The 26,391-nt window shown below is 26.3% G+C and overlaps 11 protein-coding genes and 2 pseudogenes across 11 annotated transcripts; 6 read left to right on the top strand and 7 right to left on the bottom strand.

The window, feature by feature from the left end:
- Positions 1–335: 335 nt before the first annotated feature.
- Positions 336–1,043, bottom strand: LOC135376861 (NADH-ubiquinone oxidoreductase chain 2-like). Its single transcript, XM_064609309.1, is given in 2 exon segments — positions 336–433; positions 436–1,043. Coding segments are annotated over 2 exon segments (537 nt in total). The 5' UTR covers positions 929–1,043; the 3' UTR covers positions 336–389.
- A 2,496-nt stretch (positions 1,044–3,539) lies between these two features.
- LOC135376850 (NADH-ubiquinone oxidoreductase chain 1-like) lies at positions 3,540–9,574 on the top strand (annotated as a pseudogene).
- LOC135376852 (cytochrome b-like) lies at positions 4,589–5,709 on the bottom strand. Its single transcript, XM_064609301.1, is given in 1 exon segment — positions 4,589–5,709. A coding segment is annotated over 1 exon segment (813 nt). The 5' UTR covers positions 5,695–5,709; the 3' UTR covers positions 4,589–4,881.
- LOC135376847 (NADH-ubiquinone oxidoreductase chain 4-like) lies at positions 6,528–9,574 on the top strand. Its single transcript, XM_064609300.1, is given in 1 exon segment — positions 6,528–9,574. A coding segment is annotated over 1 exon segment (1,350 nt). The 3' UTR covers positions 7,878–9,574.
- On the top strand, positions 8,505–9,574 carry LOC135376855 (NADH-ubiquinone oxidoreductase chain 5-like). Its single transcript, XM_064609304.1, is given in 1 exon segment — positions 8,505–9,574. A coding segment is annotated over 1 exon segment (507 nt). The 3' UTR covers positions 9,012–9,574.
- A 769-nt stretch (positions 9,575–10,343) lies between these two features.
- LOC135376857 (ATP synthase subunit a-like) lies at positions 10,344–11,914 on the bottom strand. The gene is given in 1 exon segment (XM_064609305.1): positions 10,344–11,914. A coding segment is annotated over 1 exon segment (669 nt). The 5' UTR covers positions 11,791–11,914; the 3' UTR covers positions 10,344–11,121.
- Positions 11,915–12,066: 152 nt separating this feature from the next.
- LOC135376859 (cytochrome c oxidase subunit 2-like) lies at positions 12,067–12,742 on the bottom strand. Its single transcript, XM_064609307.1, is given in 1 exon segment — positions 12,067–12,742. A coding segment is annotated over 1 exon segment (663 nt). The 3' UTR covers positions 12,067–12,079.
- LOC135376863 (cytochrome c oxidase subunit 1-like) lies at positions 12,742–14,077 on the bottom strand. Its single transcript, XM_064609311.1, is given in 1 exon segment — positions 12,742–14,077. A coding segment is annotated over 1 exon segment (498 nt). The 3' UTR covers positions 12,742–13,579.
- A 3,921-nt stretch (positions 14,078–17,998) lies between these two features.
- LOC135376848 (NADH-ubiquinone oxidoreductase chain 1-like) lies at positions 17,999–24,033 on the top strand (annotated as a pseudogene).
- Positions 19,048–20,168, bottom strand: LOC135376853 (cytochrome b-like). The gene is given in 1 exon segment (XM_064609302.1): positions 19,048–20,168. A coding segment is annotated over 1 exon segment (813 nt). The 5' UTR covers positions 20,154–20,168; the 3' UTR covers positions 19,048–19,340.
- On the top strand, positions 20,987–24,033 carry LOC135376846 (NADH-ubiquinone oxidoreductase chain 4-like). Its single transcript, XM_064609299.1, is given in 1 exon segment — positions 20,987–24,033. A coding segment is annotated over 1 exon segment (1,350 nt). The 3' UTR covers positions 22,337–24,033.
- On the top strand, positions 22,964–24,033 carry LOC135376854 (NADH-ubiquinone oxidoreductase chain 5-like). Its single transcript, XM_064609303.1, is given in 1 exon segment — positions 22,964–24,033. A coding segment is annotated over 1 exon segment (507 nt). The 3' UTR covers positions 23,471–24,033.
- A 769-nt stretch (positions 24,034–24,802) lies between these two features.
- On the bottom strand, positions 24,803–26,372 carry LOC135376858 (ATP synthase subunit a-like). Its single transcript, XM_064609306.1, is given in 1 exon segment — positions 24,803–26,372. A coding segment is annotated over 1 exon segment (669 nt). The 5' UTR covers positions 26,250–26,372; the 3' UTR covers positions 24,803–25,580.
- Positions 26,373–26,391: the final 19 nt, after the last annotated feature.

The following is a 26,391-nucleotide window of genomic DNA, read 5'->3' as shown; positions in this document are numbered from 1 at the left end:
TTATTAAATTAATGATTATAACAAAAATTAATAATTGTATAATTAAAAATAAAATTATAGTATTGAATTTTGACAGCTTTCATTTATTATTTAAATAAATTTTAAAAAAAAAGGATAAGTTAGTCGAGTATAAAATATAAATTAATTAATGAGGAAATAATTAAAGGGATTCTAAGTATATATATATTAAAAATAATAATTTTAATGATATTCACTTTATAAAAAATCCAATATAGGTGGTATTCCCCCTAATGATATAAGAAGGATGATAATGTATAGAGAATTTTCTTTTGAAAAAGAAATTGTCTGATTAATAAAATTTATGCTGTAATATGTATAAAGTTGATAATAAAAGCTAAAATTGTTGTATAAATAAGTATGTATATTAATCATATATTTCTGTTAAGTATAATAAGTCTAAGTATCCATGCAAATGTGTAATTGATGAGAATGCTAGAATTTTTCGAATTGAAAATTGATTGAGACCTCCAAGGGATCCTATTATAGCTCTTATTGTGATGGCAATAAAAATAAATTTATTAACAAATATTCTAGTGATGTGGAGTGGAATAATTTTTTGAATTGACGATAGAAGAAGAAGGCTTTGTAAAGAAATTCCTTCTCTAATTTGAGGGAACCAAATGTGGAAAGGGGCAGCCCCCACTTTGATTATTATTGAACATCTGATAGCTGGGTTTAATTTTTCAATTGAAGTTGCACAATTTATTAAAAAGTTAATAATAATAAAAATATAAGCTGATGATGCTAAAGCTTGAATAATAAAGTAGGTAATTATTCTATTTGAAGATATTTGGTTATTAGAATTTATTAAAGGTACAAATGCTATTATATTAATTTCTAAACATATCATAAAAATAAAAATGAGGAAGATGAGATTGAAATAAAAATTGATAATATAATGAATCATACTAAAATAATTTTTGATATTTTTATTAATAAAGGGTATACACCATATTTGGGGTATGAACCCACTAGCTTTTTTAGCTTACTTTATAATTTTTGGTGTAAGGGCACATTAAATTTTGATTTTAAAAGGGATGATTCAATTCATCAAAATTAAATAATAAAAGTACAAATTAATACATAATTTATCCTATCAAGATAATCCTTTTTCAGGCATTTTATTTTATAAAAGTTGTTTTATCGTTATTTTTAAATATTATCCCATCTAATTTCAAATTGGGAGCACCCAGACACAAATCACATTTAATTGTAGTAATCCTAAATGCAGCTTCTATTGAAGCAAGGTTTTTGTTGAATTTCATTTAAGCTACGCCAACTAAGAGAAAGAGTTAAAAATTAAAGTAAAAGGCCTAAAAAATTGAAAAGTGGATTTAATGGTTTACTCGCGTAAACATCACGATCTGTAATATATTCATTCTATTTTATTAAAGTTAACAACGGTATTGAAATATGTATATTATCCTTTATACCTATAGAAAGTAAAAAAAACTATAGGAATAAAGGATATTTATATGGTAAATAAAATTTTTTTTAAAAAAGCTTTATGTATTTAATTGATACTTTATTTATAGAAGTTTATCTTTTTCATTTTTGTTAAAAATAGTTTTTTAATTAATTCTGGCGAAGCCTGTGCCAGCCGCCGCGGTTATTCAGGCAGAGTAAAAATTTTATCTTTAATTAAAAAAATTAATTTTTTTAATTAAAAAAATTAAGGTGAAATTTTTTTTTAGTTTTAAATTGATTGATTTTATAAAATTTATTTGTAAACTAGGATTAGATACCCTATTATTAATATAAGGTGAAATTGGGAGTAATTTTTAGGTTATTAAATCTTAAGATTTTGGCGGTATTCTAAGCTTTTTAGAGGAATTCATTCTTTGATTGATAAAACTCAAAAATCTTACTTAATTTAGTTAAGTCAGTTTGTATATCGCTATCATTTATAATTATACTATTTGGTTATGATTTTAATTATTTTTTTTTAAAAATGTTAGGTCAAAATGCAGTGTAAAATTAAGGTTGAAATGGGTTACATTTATTGATATATGGTTTATTTGAAATATTATTAAGGATTTAATAGTAAGTTAAAATTATAATGTTTAACTGAAAGAAGCTCTAGGATATGCACATATCGCCCGTCGCTCTCACTTGTGAGATAAGTCGTAACAAAGTAAAAGTACCGGAAGGTGTTTTTTGGGATGTAATCATTATATTGATATTTCATTTACAATGAAAAAGTGCTATGTAGGCCATTCTAATAAAGTGGAGATTGTTAAAATTTTATTTATTAGGGATTTTTATTTATATCATGCGTGAGGTTATTTTGGAACGATAGATTAATGTACTGTTATGGAACTTTGAAAAAATTATAGTTGTTTTTGTAGAAGTTAAATAGTTTTGTACCTTTTGTATCAGGGTTTAATTAAATTTAGTAAGGTTTTTATTATCTCCCGAATTATTTTGAGCTACTTAATGAATTTTTAAACGTTTTAGAGTTTAAATTAAGTTGTGGTAGAAATGAAATTTTAATCGAAAAATGTGATATCTGGTTATTTTTGAAAAATTATATGTTTTTATATATTTTGTGCTTTATAAGTAGATTTATATTTTTTGCTCTTTGGGATAAGCTTTGGAGTTTTATATAAAAATTTTATTTTTAAAGTAAAAGGTTTAAAATTTACTTATTTGTAATAAAAGAATTTTAATGATGTTTTTGGTTTTATTTTTTTTTGTTTTATTTAATTATATGTTAAAAGTGATGATGTTAAAATTAGTATAATTTTTTATTTTTTTAAAAAAAATTAAGTTTAATTTAATTATTTTTAAAAAGTATAGTAACTCGGCAATTGTAACTTCTGAATGTTTATCAAAAACATTGTATTTTGATGTTAATGAAATATAAAACCTGCTCAATGTTTTGTAAATTGCTGTGGTATTTTGACTATGCGAAGGTATTGAAATAAGATTTTTAATGGATGCTAAGAGAATGGTTTAACAGGGTTAACTTTCTTTATTTTTATTTTAAAAGTTAATTTAAATATGAAAAAGTTTTTATGCAATTTTGGGACAAGAAGACCCTATGAATTTTTTTAAGAATAGGTATTTAGCTATTTTTGTAGAATGGAGATATCTTTTTTTAATTGGTTGGGGCGACTTTTAAAGATAGGAATCTTTAAAATGATTAAAATGATCCATTAATAGTGATTATTTGAATAAAATACTCTAGGGATAACAGCGTTATTATTTTGGATAGTTCATATAGATAAAATAGATTGCGACCTCGATGTTGGATTAAGATACTTTTATAATGAAGAAGTTATAATAAGAAGTTTGCTCAACTTTTAAATTCTTACATGATCTGAGTTCAGACCGGCGTGAGCCAGGTTGGTTTCTATCTAAATTTTGAAGTTATTTTCATAGTACGAAAGGAATTGATTATATAAAATTTTTAAATAAAAATTTTAGTTAAAGTTATATTAGCTTGGCAGATTAATTGTGTCAAATTTAGAATTTGATGAGGACTCTGGGTAGTCAGTTAATAATATTGGATTAAAGTGGCAGATTAAATGCGAAGGATTTAAGCTCCTTTAATGAATTTTCCTTTAATAATAATTGTTTTTAGATATGTATTATTGTTATTAATGGTGTTAGTAAGAGTTGCTTTTTTTACGCTTATAGAACGAAAAGTCCTTGGTTATATTCATCTTCGAAAGGGACCAAATAAGGTAGGTTATGCTGGAATTTTTCAACCTTTTGCAGATGTTATTAAGCTTTTTGTGAAAGAAAGAAATATGATAAAGTTTATAAATTTGTTTTTATATTTATTTATTCCTGTTCTTTCTTTAATTTTGATACTTTTATTTTGGGTATTGTTTTTTTGAAATAAAAATCAAATTGAAATAGAATATAGATTGATTTATTTTTTATGTATCTCTAGACTTGGGGTATATGTGATTTTAATTGGAGGTTGAGCCTCTAATTCTAAGTATGCATTATTAGGTTCATTTCGAGGGTTGGCTCAAATTATTTCATATGAGGTTAGATTAGCAATAATTTTGATTAGAGTTATTTATTTGGTTGGCAGATATAATTTGTTTTTTATAGGAGATTTTCAAAAAGTGTATTGGTTAATTTGAGGGATGTTTGGGTTATTTATTATATGGATTATTTCTTGTTTAGCGGAGACTAATCGTAGACCCTTTGATTTGTCTGAAGGGGAGTCAGAATTAGTTTCAGGTTTTAATATTGAATATGGATCGTATGGGTTTGCTGTTTTATTTATGTCTGAGTATGGTAACATTATTTTTATAAGAATAATTAGTTCAATTATATTTATTGGAGGGTTAGGATTTATATGTATTGGTTTATTATTAATGATATATTTATATTTATTGGTTCGTGGAACTCTAGTACGGGTTCGGTATGATTTGTTAATAATGATGGCTTGGAAGGTTATTTTACCTGTGAGTATTTTTTTGTTATATATTTTTTTTTTTATTAAGATGTTTTATTGTTATTTTATTTGGGTCAAAAATAGAATAGACATTTAGGGGTATCCTATCTTATACTTTCAAAGTATATACTTGAGTTTAGTTAAAATGTCTATTTAAAAATTGGTGTAATTAAAAAATATGAAAAGTATATTATAGTTAGGATTTGTCCAATGTTAATGAATGGTGGCTCTACTGGACAAGCTCCGATAAATGTTAATAGAATGAATGTATTAACGAAGATTCAGAATAAGATTTTTTTAATTGGGTTTATTGATGATGATTTAAACTTTGATTTTGTTGTGAATGGAAGAATTAAAATAATTAGAATAGATATAACTAAAGCTACAACCCCTCCTAGTTTATTGGGAATTGATCGAAGAATTGCATAAGCGAATAGGAAGTATCATTCTGGTTGAATATGGGGTGGAGTGATAAGTGGATTTGCTATTAGGAAATTCTCTGGGTCGGAAAATATATACGGATAAATTAAAATTACTAGTGTTAGCAATATAAGTGCTAAAATTACCCCTAAAATATCCTTATATGTAAAATATGGATGGAAAGGAATTTTATCAATACTGTTAGAAATTCCTAATGGATTTGATGAGCCTGTTTCGTGAAGAAGTGAGATGTGAATTATAATTATCGCTAGTAGGATAAAAGGGAATAAAAAATGAAGAGTAAAGAATCGAGTTAAGGTGGGGTTATCAACTGAAAACCCACCTCAAATTCATTGAGTAATTGTATGACCGATGTAGGGAATAGCTGAAAGAAGATTTGTAATTACTGTTGCCCCTCAGAATGATATTTGGCCTCAAGGTAGAACATATCCTAAAAATGCAGTAGCTATTAAAATTAAAATGATGATTGTTCCTGAAATTCAAGGGCCTTTTAAATAGAATGAAGAGAAAAATAGACCACGTGCTACGTGAATGTATAAGAAAATAAAGAAGAAAGAGGCTGTGTTAGCATGTGCTGCTCGGATTATTCATCCTAGATTGACATCACGTGTGATGTGTGATACTCTTGAAAATGCAGTTGTAATATCTCTTGAAAAGTGTATAGCTAGAAAAACTCCTGTTAAAATTTGAATAATTAAACATATTCTAAGTAAGGATCCATAATTTCATATGTATGAAATGTTTGAGGGAGCAGGTAAATCAATTAATGTTGAGTTGATGATTTTGATTAAGCTATTGGATTTCCGAAGAAGCATTAGTTAGATTTTAGAGGGGCTATAATTGATTTAATAATTATTATAATAGAAATTAGAGAGATTAATAAGTAAATTATTATAAATAGTAATATTATTAAAGGTTTTTCTGTTAAAATTTCTTGAATTTGTATTTTATTTATAGATACTATTGGAAAATTATTAATTTTTAGTACCAATAATAATGGAAGTCTAATAAAAAGTCATTTTTTGTTAAAAGTAAATTTTTTATTTGGTGTTAAACTTGTAATGTACAGAAAAATTACTAGTAAACCTCCTAAGATAAGAAGTGTAATAATTAGAATGAATCAAGAGAATTTTATAAATTTATATATCATGATTCTTATGTAGATTGTAGTTAAAATCATGATTATAACTATAGAAATAGGGTGTGTTGAGGATATAAATATAAGGGGTATAATTATTATAAATTTTATTTCAGAAAATAGTATAATTAAATATTTAAATTTTGGGGATTTAGGATGAGGTATCTTTTCTGAAATTACAAGATTTAATCAATTAAGGGTTACAAAACCTTTGTTTTCTTTTAAACTATTGTAACTAATGTTTATGTTTGGGGTGTTAATTTATTTTTTTGGTTTAATAAGTATTTTTTTTAACCGGAATCATATTTTAATTTTGTTTTTGTGTTTAGAGTTTATATATTTAGGAATCTTATATAATGTTGTACTTTTTGATGGGTTTAAATATGATTTTTTGAGAATAATCTTGTTTATAATTCTTGTGGTTTGCGAAGCTGGGTTGGGGCTAAGAATTTTAGTAATAGGAGTTTATTTTTATGGAAATGATAAATTAAATTCAATAAATTTAATGAAATGTTAATTTTAGTAATAGTATTAATTATGATAATATGCATGTATTTATACTTCTCTTTTGTTGAATTTATATTTGTGTTGTTTTTTTGTTGCTTATTTACTTTTTTTTTAGTTGATTGGTCTGGTATTTATTTATTTGTTGGGGAGTTATTTGGGATAGATATATTGGGTTTTTTTTTGATTGAGTTAAGTTTGTGGATTGGAATACTAATATTTTTAGCTAGAATGAGTTTAAAGGTTAATTTTGATAAGATATTTAATTTTTATATTATTTTGATAGTTCTTCTTTTAATTTTTTGCTTTTTGCTTCAAAATTTAATTGGGTTTTATTTATTTTTTGAAAGAGTTTTGTTTCCTATTGTTATATTAATTATGGGTTGGGGATACCAGCCTGAACGTCTTCAGGCTGGTATTTATATACTATTTTATACACTTTTTGGTTCACTCCCTTTATTTTTGTTTTTTTTATTCAATAGAGAAAGATTAAGAATTTTTTATATTTATTGAATAAATTATAGATTATCAATAGTGATAGTGCTTATAGGAGTTTTAGGATTTTTAGTAAAAATACCAATATTTTTTGTTCATGTTTGACTCCCAAAGGCTCATGTTGAAGCTCCGGTAGCTGGATCTATGATTTTGGCTGGTGTGTTATTAAAATTAGGAATTTATGGACTTCTTCGAATTAAATTTTTTTTAATTAATAATTTTAATAGATTTAGTTTTCTGATTATGAGAGTTGTTTTGATTGGCGGTTTAATAATTAGATTAATTTGTTTATGTCAGGTTGATGTTAAGGCACTGATTGCATATTCTTCTGTATGTCATATGGGTATGGTTTTAGGAGGTCTTATGAGTATAACTGGTTGAGGGTTGATTGGAAGTTTAGCTATAATGATTGGTCATGGTCTTTGCTCATCAGGGTTATTTTGTTTAGCAAATATGTACTATGAACGGTTCTACACTCGTAGAATAATTCTTTTAAAAGGTTTAGGAAGAGTATTTCCATTTTTAGGATTGTGATGATTTTTATTTAGAATTATTAATATAGCAGCCCCTCCTTCTATAAATTTAGGTGGAGAGTTACTATTAATAGGTGGTATTATAAAGTGGAGATTAATAGTAATAGTTCCTTTAGGTTTAATATCTTTTTTTAGTGCAGGGTATTCTTTGTATATATTTAGTTATTTAAATCATGGGAAAGGATGGGTGGTATATGGTGTGTTTATAATTTCAATTCGAGAAATATATCTATTATTTCTTCATTTAATTCCCCTATTATTGTGAATTTTGAAAATGGAGATATTTATAATTTGGTTTTATCTAGTTAGTTTATATATAAAATATTAAATTGTGGATTTAATGAGGAATTATCACTGGATAATTTTTTTCCAATGAGGAGTTTATATATTTATTTTAAGAATTTTTTTTTTTACCCTAGGCGTATGATTTATAATATATATAAATGTTTTAGTAATTGAATATTTTTTATTAGTTTTAGGGGATTTTGAATTAAAATTTTATTTATTGTTTGATTGGATGAGAATAATATTTGTTTGCGTGGTTTTGTTTATCTCATGTATAGTTATTTTTTATAGAAATGACTATATGGAAAGAGAAAAATTTAAAAATTATTTTTGTTATGGAGTTTTATTATTTGTTGGGTCTATACTAATAATAATTATGAGTCCTAATTTATTAATAATTTTATTGGGGTGAGATGGTTTAGGCTTAGTTTCATATTGTCTAGTAATTTTTTATCAGAATTATAAATCTGATAGAGCTGGAATAATTACTGTGATGAGAAATCGAATTGGGGATGTGATAATTTTATTATCTTTTGTTTTTCTTTTAAATTTTGGAAATTTAGATTTTTTGGTTTTTAAAAAAATATTTTTTGTAGGAGGTTTAATGCTAATCATTGCTGGTATAACTAAAAGAGCTCAAATTCCTTTTTCTGCCTGACTCCCCGCTGCTATGGCAGCCCCAACCCCCGTCTCCTCTTTAGTTCATTCTTCAACTTTGGTTACAGCTGGTGTTTATCTTTTAATTCGTTTAGATATGTTATTTTGTATTAGTGGTTTTAGATGATTTTTATCTTTTTTGGCTTTGTTAACTATGGTTATATCAGGGGTTGGGGCTGTATTGGAAATGGATCTAAAAAAAATTATTGCTTTGTCTACTCTTAGACAGCTTGGTTTAATAATATTAATTTTGTCTTTAGGGGAAACAGGTCTAGCTTTTTTTCATTTATTAACTCATGCATTATTTAAGGCTATATTATTTTTATGTGCTGGTTTTATAATCCATAGAAGATTAGGAGGGCAGGATATTCGTTTTATGGGATTTTTTTTTTGTTCTAATCCTTTAATTGGAATATCATTTAGACTAGCTAATTTATCACTATTTGGGTTACCATTTTTAAGAGGATTTTATTCAAAAGATATAATTTTAGAATTTGTTTATGCTAATAAGGAAAATTGATTTACTACTTCTTTGGTTGTATTAGCAACTGTAATAACTTGTGTTTATTCATTGCGTGTTATATATTATTCAATATGAAGGGGTAGAAGAAAGTTAGTTGTTTTCTCTAGTCATTGGTCTTTTTGAATAGAAGTTCCAGTGTTCCTTATAGGATTGTTGGTAATTTTTTTTGGTTCGATAATAAGATGAATTATGTTTTCTTGTTGGGATTTAAGAATTATGATATTGAAGATCAAAATGGTTAATGTTGTAATTTTAGGTTTAGGTTGTTGAGTCTTTTACTCTCTATACAGAGGTTTTATTGGAATCATTAACTTAAGTAAAGTTAATGATTTTTTTGGGAGTATATGATTTTTATCAATTAGATCCGGGAGACTATCTGTGAAATCATTGGTTTCTGGTCTTTATTACTATAGGTTTGATAATGGATGATTAGAAGAAATTGGGCCGCAGGGAGTTTATAAATTTAATTATGCAGCTAGAATATTTGTACAATGGTTCCAAGTTAGTAATCTAAAAAATATTATTATTTTAATATTTTTTATTGTATTTTTATTCTTTTAGTTCTTATAGTTTAATTTAAAATATAATAGTGAAAATATTATGATATTTGTTTTGAGAATATTTTTAGCTAAAATTGCTTTTTAACAATGAAAATGTTAGGTGTTTTAATACACTATAAAAACAAAGACCAAATGTTTCCATTATTTTAAGGTTAGCAGCCTTTAATAGTGATCTTAATAGGATTTAATGAAATCAGTATATTCATTAACAGTGAATAGCCTCTTTTTGGCTTCTATTAATAAGAGAGGGGTTTTCCTAAGTTCAGGTCGAAACTGATTGCAATTATTGCTTCACTCTTAGAATAGGCTAAAGCAATTTCTAATTGCAGGTTAGATTTTATAAATTTTAAATACTACTCTCTGGATTTATGAGACTCATTCAATTATTCCATTTTTTCACTCATACACAAGACCAATTAAAATTAAATTAATAATTGTAAATATTATTATTAATGAGCTGATACTATCAAGGTTTTGAGTAATTGGAAAAGGTAAAAGGATAACAATTTCAATATCAAAAATTAAAAAGATAATTGCGATTATAAAAAATCGGAGAGAAAAGGGGGTGCGGGAGAGAGAAAAAGGGTCAAATCCACACTCAAAGGGAGAGTTTTTTTCTTTTTTTAGGAAATTTTTTTTGTTTGTTAAATTTCCTAAAAAAAAAATAATTCTTGCTATTAATAGTGAGATTATAAGAAATTTTATTATTTTATTTTTAAAAAAACTTTCTAATTGGAAATTAGATGTACTGTGGTATATACTAATAAAATAGAATGTTCATCAATATACAAATGTATAAAGGAATAACCAAACAACGTCTACAAAATGTCAGTATCAAGCAGCAGCTTCAAATCCAAAGTGATGTTTATCAGAAAAGTGGCTTAGATAAATTCGTAAAGATGAAATTGATAAAAAGGTGGTCCCAATTAATACATGGATTCCATGAAAACCAGTTGCTATAAAAAATGTAGATCCATAAACAGAATCTGAAATTGAAAATGGAGCTTGGATGTATTCTCATGATTGAAGAGATGTGAATAAGATTCCTAAAATAATAGTTATTAATAGTGCGTTTTGACTTTCGTTATAATTTTTTATTAGAAGTCTGTGATGTGCTCAAGTAACAGAAATTCCTGAGGAGAGTAAGATTGTTGTATTTAACAATGGGATTCTAAATGGGTTAAAGGGAATAATTCCTTGTGGAGGCCACATTGAACCAATTTCAATATTTGGAGAAAGACTTCTATGGAAGAATGACCAGAAAAATGAAACAAAGAAAAAAACTTCAGAAATAATGAATAGTATTATTCCTCATTTTATATTAAGTAACACAATTGAGTTATGATTTCCTTGAAATGATGCTTCTCGACAAATATCTCGTCATCATTGAATTATAGTTAGAATAGTAATTAAAGTTGCTAATTGAATAAGCAAAAAATTTTTAAAATGTATTATATTAATCATACCAACTATAAATGATAATGCTGCAATTGAACCTGTTAAAGGTCATGGTCTTTTATCTACTAAATGGAAGGGTTGGAATGTCATTAGTTTAATTCATTTAAGTAGAGTGAGGTTAATGTAATGAATACATATCTTTGAATTACAGCAACAGCTATTTCTAAAAGAAGAAGGATAATTATAACTGGTAAAATTATTAAATTAATAAGTGGTATATTTTCTATAATGTTTCTTAGTAAACAAAGGAGAAGATGCCCCGAAATTATGTTTGCGGTTAGACGTACTGATAGTGTTAATGGTCGAATTAAGTTACTAATTGTTTCAATACATACTATGAATACTGTTAGAAAAATTGGAGTTCCTAGAGGGACCAGATGGGCAAATATATGATTTGTTTGGTTGATCCACCCGTATAACATGAATGTTAACCATATTGGGAGAGCTAGGAATGAAGATAGATTAATATGGCTTGTTGGGGTGAAAATATATGGGAAAAGTCCTATGAAGTTGCAGGTTAAGATAAATCAGAAAAGAACAATGAAAATATAAATGAATTTAATATTTTTTTTCGAGAAGAGATTTTTTAATTCATGAAATAGTAATAATGAAGTTTTATTCCATAAAAAATGAATACGAGATGGGATAACCCAATAAATTATTGGAATAAATAGTAGTGGGAGTAAAAGTCTTGTTCAGTTTAATGTAAGTGTTTTTGAGGTTGCTGGGTCAAAAATAGAGAATAAATTTATTATCATTTTCACTCTTTTTCAAAAATGTTTTTTTTAATTGAAGTTTTAGAGGTTTTAAGGTTAAAAGAAAAGTATATAACGGTTGTTAAAATTACTATTATACATAAAAATGAAAAGGTTAAGATATTTCAGTTTATTGGAAAGAGTTGTGGGATTAAAAAACACAATGGTAATTTAAGAATGACAATCTTATGTTATATTTTAACTAGTTTTTTCATTGAAAGTAATTGTTTACTATAGAGTGGTTTAAGAGACCAATGCTTTCACTTCAGCCATTCAATGAAAATAGTTTAATTCAATTGAGGAAATTATTTAGTGATGTAACTTCTATAGAAATAGGTATAAAACTATGGTTTGCTCCACAAATTTCTGAACATTGGCCATAAAAGATTCCTGGGCGTCTAGCTATTGTTGAAATTTGATTTAATCGTCCTGGGACTGCATCTATTTTGACTCCAAGTGTTGGGATTGTTCATGAATGAATAACATCAGCAGATGTAATTAGGATTCGTATATTAGTATTATAAGGCAGGACAATTCGGTTGTCAACGTCTAATAAACGGAATGTGGATAGGTTTTCATCAAAATTTGGGATTATAAATGAATCAAGTTCAATGTTGAAGTCGGGGTATTCATATGATCAATATCATTGATGCCCGATAACTTTTATTGAGATTGATGGATAGAATGATTCTTCTATTAAGTAAAGTAGTCGGAGAGATGGGAGAGCAATGTAGATTAAAATCACAGCAGGGATAATGGTTCAAAGGGTCTCAATCTCTTGACCTTCTATAAGGAACCGACTTGTTATAGAATTTAAAACTACATTTATAATTATATAAAGTGTAATTAAGGTAATTAAAACAATGATTGTTATAGAATGGTCATGAAAAAAAATTAACTGTTCTATAATTGGGGAGTTTCTGTTTGGAAATGATAGGTTAGCTCATGATATCATTAGTTATTTAATTAAAATATTGATTTGATTAAATGTGTGTTCTGATGGCGGATGATTAAGTTGTCATTCAATTGATGAAGTTGGAAATTGAGAGTTAATTACGAAGCGTTTTGAGGTTATTGCTTCTCATATAATGAAAATGAAAATTAAAACACTAATGAATGATATAATTGATCCTAGTGATGAAACTAAATTTCATTTAGTGAAAAAATCAGGATAGTCAGAATAACGTCGTGGTATTCCTCTTAATCCTAGGAAATGTTGTGGAAAGAAGGTTAAGTTTACTCCAATAAATATTGAGAAAAAGTGGATTTTTAATAAAATTGAGTTAAATGATCAACCAAAAAATATTGGGAATCAATGGGTGATTCCAGCTAAAATAGCAAATACTGCTCCTATTGATAAAACATAATGGAAGTGAGCTACGACATAATATGTATCATGAAGAATAATGTCAATTGATGAGTTAGCTAAAATAATTCCTGTTAAACCACCTATTGTGAATAGGAAGACAAATCCCAGGGATCATAAAATAGGGGTATCATATTGTATATGAACTCCATGAAGTGTGGCTAATCAGCTAAAAATTTTGATTCCGGTTGGGACAGCAATAATTATTGTTGCTGCAGTAAAATAGGCTCGGGTGTCTACATCTATTCCAACAGTGAATATATGATGAGCCCATACAATAAATCCAAGAAGGCCAATTGCTACTATAGCATAAATTATTCCTAATGTCCCAAAAGGTTCCTTTTTTCCTGTTTGAAAACAAATAATATGGGAAATTATTCCAAATCCTGGAAGAATTAAAATATATACTTCAGGGTGACCAAAAAATCAAAACAAATGTTGATATAAAATTGGATCGCCTCCTCCTGCTGGGTCAAAGAAAGATGTGTTAAAATTTCGATCAGTTAGTAATATGGTAATGGCTCCTGCTAAAACTGGGAGAGATAAAAGAAGTAAAATTGTTGTAACAAAAACAGATCATAAAAATAGTGGAATTCGCTCAAGTGTTATTCCTTTTGGTCGTATATTTATAATAGTTCTGATGAAGTTAATAGAACCTAAGATTGAAGAAATTCCTGCTAAGTGAAGACTGAAAATAGCTAGATCTACTGATATTCCGGAATGAGAAATGTTTGATGCAAGGGGTGGGTATACTGTTCATCCAGTTCCAGCTCCATTTTCTACTATTGATGAAGATAATAGTAATAATAGTGAAGGTGGGAGAAGTCAAAATCTTATGTTGTTTATCCGTGGAAAAGCTATATCTGGAGTTCCAAGCATAATTGGGATTATTCAATTTCCAAATCCACCAATTATGATTGGCATAACTATAAAGAAAATTATAATAAATGCATGAGATGTAACAATTACGTTGTAAATTTGGTCATCTCTGATTAATGATCCTGGTTGGCCTAGTTCTGATCGAATAAGAATACTAAGTGATATTCCAACTATTATTGACCATGCTCCAAATATTAAATATATTGTTCCAATGTCTTTATGATTTGTAGAGTAAAGTCATCGCGGTAAAATGGCCGATTAAGGTGATAAATTGTAAATTTATTTATGAAAATTTCTTTTACTAGGTCTTATATTTTATAAAAAATATTAAATTGCAAATTTAAAGAAGATTTTCTAAGACTTAACTCTAATTAATTTGTACTTTGAAGGAACATAGTTTTTTTAACTTAAAGTCTTTTATTAAATTAATGGAATTATAACAAAAATTAATAATTGTATAATTAAAAATAAAATTATAGTATTGAATTTTGACAGCTTTCATTTATTATTTAAATAAATTTTTAAAAAAAAAGGATAAGTTAGTCGAGTATAAAAATATAAATTAATTAATGAGGAAATAATTAAAGGGATTCTTAGTATATATATATTAAAAATAATAATTTTTAATGATATTCACTTTATAAAAAATCCAATTATAGGTGGTATTCCCCCTAATGATATAAGAAGGATGATAATGTAAAGAGAATTTTCTTTTGAAAAAGAAATTGTCTGATTAATAAAATTTATGCTGTTAATATGTATAAAGTTGATAATAAAAGCTAAAATTGTTGTATAAATAAGTATGTATATTAATCATATATTTCTGTTAAGTATAATAAGTCTAAGTATCCATGCTAAATGTGTAATTGATGAGAATGCTAGAATTTTTCGAATTGAAAATTGATTGAGACCTCCAAGGGATCCTATTATAGCTCTTATTGTGATGGCAATAAAAATAAATTTATTAACAAATATTCTAGTGATGTGGAGTGGAATAATTTTTTGAATTGACGATAGAAGAAGAAGGCTTTGTAAAGAAATTCCTTCTCTAATTTGAGGGAACCAAATGTGGAAAGGGGCAGCCCCCACTTTGATTATTATTGAACATCTGATAGCTGGGTTTAATTTTTCAATTGAAGTTGCACAATTTATTAAAAAGTTAATAATAATAAAAATATAAGCTGATGATGCTAAAGCTTGAATAATAAAGTAGGTAATTATTCTATTTGAAGATATTTGGTTATTAGAATTTATTAAAGGTACAAATGCTATTATATTAATTTCTAAACATATTCATAAAAATAAAAATGAGGAAGATGAGATTGAAATAAAAATTGATAATATAATGAATCATACTAAAATAATTTTTGATATTTTTATTAATAAAGGGTATACACCATATTTGGGGTATGAACCCACTAGCTTTTTTAGCTTACTTTATAATTTTTGGTGTAAGGGCACATTAAATTTTGATTTTAAAAGGGATGATTCAATTCATCAAAATTAAATAATAAAAGTACAAATTAATACATAATTTATCCTATCAAGATAATCCTTTTTCAGGCATTTTATTTTATAAAAGTTGTTTTATCGTTATTTTTAAATATTATCCCATCTAATTTCAAATTGGGAGCACCCAGACACAAATCACATTTAATTGTAGTAATCCTAAATGCAGCTTCTATTGAAGCAAGGTTTTTGTTGAATTTCATTTAAGCTACGCCAACTAAGAGAAAGAGTTAAAAATTAAAGTAAAAGGCCTAAAAAATTGAAAAGTGGATTTAATGGTTTACTCGCGTAAACATCACGATCTGTAATATATTCATTCTATTTTATTAAAGTTAACAACGGTATTGAAATATGTATATTATCCTTTATACCTATAGAAAGTAAAAAAAACTATAGGAATAAAGGATATTTATATGGTAAATAAAATTTTTTTTAAAAAAGCTTTATGTATTTAATTGATACTTTATTTATAGAAGTTTATCTTTTTCATTTTTGTTAAAAATAGTTTTTTAATTAATTCTGGCGAAGCCTGTGCCAGCCGCCGCGGTTATTCAGGCAGAGTAAAAATTTTATCTTTAATTAAAAAAATTAATTTTTTTAATTAAAAAAATTAAGGTGAAATTTTTTTTTAGTTTTAAATTGATTGATTTTATAAAATTTATTTGTAAACTAGGATTAGATACCCTATTATTAATATAAGGTGAAATTGGGAGTAATTTTTAGGTTATTAAATCTTAAGATTTTGGCGGTATTCTAAGCTTTTTAGAGGAATTCATTCTTTGATTGATAAAACTCAAAAATCTTACTTAATTTAGTTAAGTCAGTTTGTATATCGCTATCATTTATAATTATACTATTTGGTTATGATTTTAATTATTTTTTTTTAAAAATGTTAGGTCAAAATGCAGTGTAAAATTAAGGTTGAAATGGGTTACATTTATTGATATATGGTTTATTTGAAATATTATTAAGGATTTAATAGTAAGTTAAAATTATAATGTTTAACTGAAAGAAGCTCTAGGATATGCACATATCGCCCGTCGCTCTCACTTGTGAGATAAGTCGTAACAAAGTAAAAGTACCGGAAGGTGTTTTTTGGGATGTAATCATTATATTGATATTTCATTTACAATGAAAAAGTGCTATGTAGGCCATTCTAATAAAGTGGAGATTGTTAAAATTTTATTTATTAGGGATTTTTATTTATATCATGCGTGAGGTTATTTTGGAACGATAGATTAATGTACTGTTATGGAACTTTGAAAAAATTATAGTTGTTTTTGTAGAAGTTAAATAGTTTTGTACCTTTTGTATCAGGGTTTAATTAAATTTAGTAAGGTTTTTATTATCTCCCGAATTATTTTGAGCTACTTAATGAATTTTTAAACGTTTTAGAGTTTAAATTAAGTTGTGGTAGAAATGAAATTTTAATCGAAAAATGTGATATCTGGTTATTTTTGAAAAATTATATGTTTTTATATATTTTGTGCTTTATAAGTAGATTTATATTTTTTGCTCTTTGGGATAAGCTTTGGAGTTTTATATAAAAATTTTATTTTTAAAGTAAAAGGTTTAAAATTTACTTATTTGTAATAAAAGAATTTTAATGATGTTTTTGGTTTTATTTTTTTTTGTTTTATTTAATTATATGTTAAAAGTGATGATGTTAAAATTAGTATAATTTTTTATTTTTTTAAAAAAAATTAAGTTTAATTTAATTATTTTTAAAAAGTATAGTAACTCGGCAATTGTAACTTCTGAATGTTTATCAAAAACATTGTATTTTGATGTTAATGAAATATAAAACCTGCTCAATGTTTTGTAAATTGCTGTGGTATTTTGACTATGCGAAGGTATTGAAATAAGATTTTTAATGGATGCTAAGAGAATGGTTTAACAGGGGTTAACTTTCTTTATTTTTATTTTAAAAGTTAATTTAAATATGAAAAAGTTTTTATGCAATTTTGGGACAAGAAGACCCTATGAATTTTTTTAAGAATAGGTATTTAGCTATTTTTGTAGAATGGAGATATCTTTTTTTAATTGGTTGGGGCGACTTTTAAAGATAGGAATCTTTAAAATGATTAAAATGATCCATTAATAGTGATTATTTGAATAAAATACTCTAGGGATAACAGCGTTATTATTTTGGATAGTTCATATAGATAAAATAGATTGCGACCTCGATGTTGGATTAAGATACTTTTATAATGAAGAAGTTATAATAAGAAGTTTGCTCAACTTTTAAATTCTTACATGATCTGAGTTCAGACCGGCGTGAGCCAGGTTGGTTTCTATCTAAATTTTGAAGTTATTTTCATAGTACGAAAGGAATTGATTATATAAAATTTTTAAATAAAAATTTTAGTTAAAGTTATATTAGCTTGGCAGATTAATTGTGTCAAATTTAGAATTTGATGAGGACTCTGGGTAGTCAGTTAATAATATTGGATTAAAGTGGCAGATTAAATGCGAAGGATTTAAGCTCCTTTAATGAATTTTCCTTTAATAATAATTGTTTTTAGATATGTATTATTGTTATTAATGGTGTTAGTAAGAGTTGCTTTTTTTACGCTTATAGAACGAAAAGTCCTTGGTTATATTCATCTTCGAAAGGGACCAAATAAGGTAGGTTATGCTGGAATTTTTCAACCTTTTGCAGATGTTATTAAGCTTTTTGTGAAAGAAAGAAATATGATAAAGTTTATAAATTTGTTTTTATATTTATTTATTCCTGTTCTTTCTTTAATTTTGATACTTTTATTTTGGGTATTGTTTTTTTGAAATAAAAATCAAATTGAAATAGAATATAGATTGATTTATTTTTTATGTATCTCTAGACTTGGGGTATATGTGATTTTAATTGGAGGTTGAGCCTCTAATTCTAAGTATGCATTATTAGGTTCATTTCGAGGGTTGGCTCAAATTATTTCATATGAGGTTAGATTAGCAATAATTTTGATTAGAGTTATTTATTTGGTTGGCAGATATAATTTGTTTTTTATAGGAGATTTTCAAAAAGTGTATTGGTTAATTTGAGGGATGTTTGGGTTATTTATTATATGGATTATTTCTTGTTTAGCGGAGACTAATCGTAGACCCTTTGATTTGTCTGAAGGGGAGTCAGAATTAGTTTCAGGTTTTAATATTGAATATGGATCGTATGGGTTTGCTGTTTTATTTATGTCTGAGTATGGTAACATTATTTTTATAAGAATAATTAGTTCAATTATATTTATTGGAGGGTTAGGATTTATATGTATTGGTTTATTATTAATGATATATTTATATTTATTGGTTCGTGGAACTCTAGTACGGGTTCGGTATGATTTGTTAATAATGATGGCTTGGAAGGTTATTTTACCTGTGAGTATTTTTTTGTTATATATTTTTTTTTTTATTAAGATGTTTTATTGTTATTTTATTTGGGTCAAAAATAGAATAGACATTTAGGGGTATCCTATCTTATACTTTCAAAGTATATACTTGAGTTTAGTTAAAATGTCTATTTAAAAATTGGTGTAATTAAAAAATATGAAAAGTATATTATAGTTAGGATTTGTCCAATGTTAATGAATGGTGGCTCTACTGGACAAGCTCCGATAAATGTTAATAGAATGAATGTATTAACGAAGATTCAGAATAAGATTTTTTTAATTGGGTTTATTGATGATGATTTAAACTTTGATTTTGTTGTGAATGGAAGAATTAAAATAATTAGAATAGATATAACTAAAGCTACAACCCCTCCTAGTTTATTGGGAATTGATCGAAGAATTGCATAAGCGAATAGGAAGTATCATTCTGGTTGAATATGGGGTGGAGTGATAAGTGGATTTGCTATTAGGAAATTCTCTGGGTCGGAAAATATATACGGATAAATTAAAATTACTAGTGTTAGCAATATAAGTGCTAAAATTACCCCTAAAATATCCTTATATGTAAAATATGGATGGAAAGGAATTTTATCAATACTGTTAGAAATTCCTAATGGATTTGATGAGCCTGTTTCGTGAAGAAGTGAGATGTGAATTATAATTATCGCTAGTAGGATAAAAGGGAATAAAAAATGAAGAGTAAAGAATCGAGTTAAGGTGGGGTTATCAACTGAAAACCCACCTCAAATTCATTGAGTAATTGTATGACCGATGTAGGGAATAGCTGAAAGAAGATTTGTAATTACTGTTGCCCCTCAGAATGATATTTGGCCTCAAGGTAGAACATATCCTAAAAATGCAGTAGCTATTAAAATTAAAATGATGATTGTTCCTGAAATTCAAGGGCCTTTTAAATAGAATGAAGAGAAAAATAGACCACGTGCTACGTGAATGTATAAGAAAATAAAGAAGAAAGAGGCTGTGTTAGCATGTGCTGCTCGGATTATTCATCCTAGATTGACATCACGTGTGATGTGTGATACTCTTGAAAATGCAGTTGTAATATCTCTTGAAAAGTGTATAGCTAGAAAAACTCCTGTTAAAATTTGAATAATTAAACATATTCTAAGTAAGGATCCATAATTTCATATGTATGAAATGTTTGAGGGAGCAGGTAAATCAATTAATGTTGAGTTGATGATTTTGATTAAGCTATTGGATTTCCGAAGAAGCATTAGTTAGATTTTAGAGGGGCTATAATTGATTTAATAATTATTATAATAGAAATTAGAGAGATTAATAAGTAAATTATTATAAATAGTAATATTATTAAAGGTTTTTCTGTTAAAATTTCTTGAATTTGTATTTTATTTATAGATACTATTGGAAAATTATTAATTTTTAGTACCAATAATAATGGAAGTCTAATAAAAAGTCATTTTTTGTTAAAAGTAAATTTTTTATTTGGTGTTAAACTTGTAATGTACAGAAAAATTACTAGTAAACCTCCTAAGATAAGAAGTGTAATAATTAGAATGAATCAAGAGAATTTTATAAATTTATATATCATGATTCTTATGTAGATTGTAGTTAAAATCATGATTATAACTATAGAAATAGGGTGTGTTGAGGATATAAATATAAGGGGTATAATTATTATAAATTTTATTTCAGAAAATAGTATAATTAAATATTTAAATTTTGGGGATTTAGGATGAGGTATCTTTTCTGAAATTACAAGATTTAATCAATTAAGGGTTACAAAACCTTTGTTTTCTTTTAAACTATTGTAACTAATGTTTATGTTTGGGGTGTTAATTTATTTTTTTGGTTTAATAAGTATTTTTTTTAACCGGAATCATATTTTAATTTTGTTTTTGTGTTTAGAGTTTATATATTTAGGAATCTTATATAATGTTGTACTTTTTGATGGGTTTAAATATGATTTTTTGAGAATAATCTTGTTTATAATTCTTGTGGTTTGCGAAGCTGGGTTGGGGCTAAGAATTTTAGTAATAGGAGTTTATTTTTATGGAAATGATAAATTAAATTCAATAAATTTAATGAAATGTTAATTTTAGTAATAGTATTAATTATGATAATATGCATGTATTTATACTTCTCTTTTGTTGAATTTATATTTGTGTTGTTTTTTTGTTGCTTATTTACTTTTTTTTTAGTTGATTGGTCTGGTATTTATTTATTTGTTGGGGAGTTATTTGGGATAGATATATTGGGTTTTTTTTTGATTGAGTTAAGTTTGTGGATTGGAATACTAATATTTTTAGCTAGAATGAGTTTAAAGGTTAATTTTGATAAGATATTTAATTTTTATATTATTTTGATAGTTCTTCTTTTAATTTTTTGCTTTTTGCTTCAAAATTTAATTGGGTTTTATTTATTTTTTGAAAGAGTTTTGTTTCCTATTGTTATATTAATTATGGGTTGGGGATACCAGCCTGAACGTCTTCAGGCTGGTATTTATATACTATTTTATACACTTTTTGGTTCACTCCCTTTATTTTTGTTTTTTTTATTCAATAGAGAAAGATTAAGAATTTTTTATATTTATTGAATAAATTATAGATTATCAATAGTGATAGTGCTTATAGGAGTTTTAGGATTTTTAGTAAAAATACCAATATTTTTTGTTCATGTTTGACTCCCAAAGGCTCATGTTGAAGCTCCGGTAGCTGGATCTATGATTTTGGCTGGTGTGTTATTAAAATTAGGAATTTATGGACTTCTTCGAATTAAATTTTTTTTAATTAATAATTTTAATAGATTTAGTTTTCTGATTATGAGAGTTGTTTTGATTGGCGGTTTAATAATTAGATTAATTTGTTTATGTCAGGTTGATGTTAAGGCACTGATTGCATATTCTTCTGTATGTCATATGGGTATGGTTTTAGGAGGTCTTATGAGTATAACTGGTTGAGGGTTGATTGGAAGTTTAGCTATAATGATTGGTCATGGTCTTTGCTCATCAGGGTTATTTTGTTTAGCAAATATGTACTATGAACGGTTCTACACTCGTAGAATAATTCTTTTAAAAGGTTTAGGAAGAGTATTTCCATTTTTAGGATTGTGATGATTTTTATTTAGAATTATTAATATAGCAGCCCCTCCTTCTATAAATTTAGGTGGAGAGTTACTATTAATAGGTGGTATTATAAAGTGGAGATTAATAGTAATAGTTCCTTTAGGTTTAATATCTTTTTTTAGTGCAGGGTATTCTTTGTATATATTTAGTTATTTAAATCATGGGAAAGGATGGGTGGTATATGGTGTGTTTATAATTTCAATTCGAGAAATATATCTATTATTTCTTCATTTAATTCCCCTATTATTGTGAATTTTGAAAATGGAGATATTTATAATTTGGTTTTATCTAGTTAGTTTATATATAAAATATTAAATTGTGGATTTAATGAGGAATTATCACTGGATAATTTTTTTCCAATGAGGAGTTTATATATTTATTTTAAGAATTTTTTTTTTTACCCTAGGCGTATGATTTATAATATATATAAATGTTTTAGTAATTGAATATTTTTTATTAGTTTTAGGGGATTTTGAATTAAAATTTTATTTATTGTTTGATTGGATGAGAATAATATTTGTTTGCGTGGTTTTGTTTATCTCATGTATAGTTATTTTTTATAGAAATGACTATATGGAAAGAGAAAAATTTAAAAATTATTTTTGTTATGGAGTTTTATTATTTGTTGGGTCTATACTAATAATAATTATGAGTCCTAATTTATTAATAATTTTATTGGGGTGAGATGGTTTAGGCTTAGTTTCATATTGTCTAGTAATTTTTTATCAGAATTATAAATCTGATAGAGCTGGAATAATTACTGTGATGAGAAATCGAATTGGGGATGTGATAATTTTATTATCTTTTGTTTTTCTTTTAAATTTTGGAAATTTAGATTTTTTGGTTTTTAAAAAAATATTTTTTGTAGGAGGTTTAATGCTAATCATTGCTGGTATAACTAAAAGAGCTCAAATTCCTTTTTCTGCCTGACTCCCCGCTGCTATGGCAGCCCCAACCCCCGTCTCCTCTTTAGTTCATTCTTCAACTTTGGTTACAGCTGGTGTTTATCTTTTAATTCGTTTAGATATGTTATTTTGTATTAGTGGTTTTAGATGATTTTTATCTTTTTTGGCTTTGTTAACTATGGTTATATCAGGGGTTGGGGCTGTATTGGAAATGGATCTAAAAAAAATTATTGCTTTGTCTACTCTTAGACAGCTTGGTTTAATAATATTAATTTTGTCTTTAGGGGAAACAGGTCTAGCTTTTTTTCATTTATTAACTCATGCATTATTTAAGGCTATATTATTTTTATGTGCTGGTTTTATAATCCATAGAAGATTAGGAGGGCAGGATATTCGTTTTATGGGATTTTTTTTTTGTTCTAATCCTTTAATTGGAATATCATTTAGACTAGCTAATTTATCACTATTTGGGTTACCATTTTTAAGAGGATTTTATTCAAAAGATATAATTTTAGAATTTGTTTATGCTAATAAGGAAAATTGATTTACTACTTCTTTGGTTGTATTAGCAACTGTAATAACTTGTGTTTATTCATTGCGTGTTATATATTATTCAATATGAAGGGGTAGAAGAAAGTTAGTTGTTTTCTCTAGTCATTGGTCTTTTTGAATAGAAGTTCCAGTGTTCCTTATAGGATTGTTGGTAATTTTTTTTGGTTCGATAATAAGATGAATTATGTTTTCTTGTTGGGATTTAAGAATTATGATATTGAAGATCAAAATGGTTAATGTTGTAATTTTAGGTTTAGGTTGTTGAGTCTTTTACTCTCTATACAGAGGTTTTATTGGAATCATTAACTTAAGTAAAGTTAATGATTTTTTTGGGAGTATATGATTTTTATCAATTAGATCCGGGAGACTATCTGTGAAATCATTGGTTTCTGGTCTTTATTACTATAGGTTTGATAATGGATGATTAGAAGAAATTGGGCCGCAGGGAGTTTATAAATTTAATTATGCAGCTAGAATATTTGTACAATGGTTCCAAGTTAGTAATCTAAAAAATATTATTATTTTAATATTTTTTATTGTATTTTTATTCTTTTAGTTCTTATAGTTTAATTTAAAATATAATAGTGAAAATATTATGATATTTGTTTTGAGAATATTTTTAGCTAAAATTGCTTTTTAACAATGAAAATGTTAGGTGTTTTAATACACTATAAAAACAAAGACCAAATGTTTCCATTATTTTAAGGTTAGCAGCCTTTAATAGTGATCTTAATAGGATTTAATGAAATCAGTATATTCATTAACAGTGAATAGCCTCTTTTTGGCTTCTATTAATAAGAGAGGGGTTTTCCTAAGTTCAGGTCGAAACTGATTGCAATTATTGCTTCACTCTTAGAATAGGCTAAAGCAATTTCTAATTGCAGGTTAGATTTTATAAATTTTAAATACTACTCTCTGGATTTATGAGACTCATTCAATTATTCCATTTTTTCACTCATACACAAGACCAATTAAAATTAAATTAATAATTGTAAATATTATTATTAATGAGCTGATACTATCAAGGTTTTGAGTAATTGGAAAAGGTAAAAGGATAACAATTTCAATATCAAAAATTAAAAAGATAATTGCGATTATAAAAAATCGGAGAGAAAAGGGGGTGCGGGAGAGAGAAAAAGGGTCAAATCCACACTCAAAGGGAGAGTTTTTTTCTTTTTTTAGGAAATTTTTTTTGTTTGTTAAATTTCCTAAAAAAAAAATAATTCTTGCTATTAATAGTGAGATTATAAGAAATTTTATTATTTTATTTTTAAAAAAACTTTCTAATTGGAAATTAGATGTACTGTGGTATATACTAATAAAATAGAATGTTCATCAATATACAAATGTATAAAGGAATAACCAAACAACGTCTACAAAATGTCAGTATCAAGCAGCAGCTTCAAATCCAAAGTGATGTTTATCAGAAAAGTGGCTTAGATAAATTCGTAAAGATGAAATTGATAAAAAGGTGGTCCCAATTAATACATGGATTCCATGAAAACCAGTTGCTATAAAAAATGTAGATCCATAAACAGAATCTGAAATTGAAAATGGAGCTTGGATGTATTCTCATGATTGAAGAGATGTGAATAAGATTCCTAAAATAATAGTTATTAATAGTGCGTTTTGACTTTCGTTATAATTTTTTATTAGAAGTCTGTGATGTGCTCAAGTAACAGAAATTCCTGAGGAGAGTAAGATTGTTGTATTTAACAATGGGATTCTAAATGGGTTAAAGGGAATAATTCCTTGTGGAGGCCACATTGAACCAATTTCAATATTTGGAGAAAGACTTCTATGGAAGAATGACCAGAAAAATGAAACAAAGAAAAAAACTTCAGAAATAATGAATAGTATTATTCCTCATTTTATATTAAGTAACACAATTGAGTTATGATTTCCTTGAAATGATGCTTCTCGACAAATATCTCGTCATCATTGAATTATAGTTAGAATAGTAATTAAAGTTGCTAATTGAATAAGCAAAAAATTTTTAAAATGTATTATATTAATCATACCAACTATAAATGATAATGCTGCAATTGAACCTGTTAAAGGTCATGGTCTTTTATCTACTAAATGGAAGGGTTGGAATGTCATTAGTTTAATTCATTTAAGTAGAGTGAGGTTAATGTAATGAATACATATCTTTGAATTACAGCAACAGCTATTTCTAAAAGAAGAAGGATAATTATAACTGGTAAAATTATTAAATTAATAAGTGGTATATTTTCTATAATGTTTCTTAGTAAACAAAGGAGAAGATGCCCCGAAATTATGTTTGCGGTTAGACGTACTGATAGTGTTAATGGTCGAATTAAGTTACTAATTGTTTCAATACATACTATGAATACTGTTAGAAAAATTGGAGTTCCTAGAGGGACCAGATGGGCAAATATATGATTTGTTTGGTTGATCCACCCGTATAACATGAATGTTAACCATATTGGGAGAGCTAGGAATGAAGATAGATTAATATGGCTTGTTGGGGTGAAAATATATGGGAAAAGTCCTATGAAGTTGCAGGTTAAGATAAATCAGAAAAGAACAATGAAAATATAAATGAATTTAATATTTTTTTTCGAGAAGAGATTTTTTAATTCATGAAATAGTAATAATGAAGTTTTATTCCATAAAAAATGAATACGAGATGGGATAACCCAATAAATTATTGGAATAAATAGTAGTGGGAGTAAAAGTCTTGTTCAGTTTAATGTAAGTGTTTTTGAGGTTGCTGGGTCAAAAATAGAGAATAAATTTATTATCATTTTCACTCTTTTTCAAAAATGTTTTTTTTAATTGAAGTTTTAGAGGTTTTAAGGTTAAAAGAAAAGTATATAACGGTTGTTAAAATTACTATTATACATAAAAATGAAAAGGTTAAGATATTTCAGTTTATTGGAAAGAGTT

The sequence above is a fragment of the Ornithodoros turicata genome, unplaced genomic scaffold, assembly GCF_037126465.1.
Source record: "Ornithodoros turicata isolate Travis unplaced genomic scaffold, ASM3712646v1 ctg00001343.1, whole genome shotgun sequence".
In the NCBI taxonomy this organism is placed as follows: domain Eukaryota; kingdom Metazoa; phylum Arthropoda; class Arachnida; order Ixodida; family Argasidae; genus Ornithodoros; species Ornithodoros turicata.
The sequence above is the reverse complement of the archived record's forward strand: the minus strand, read 5'-3'. Positions and strand labels throughout refer to the sequence as shown.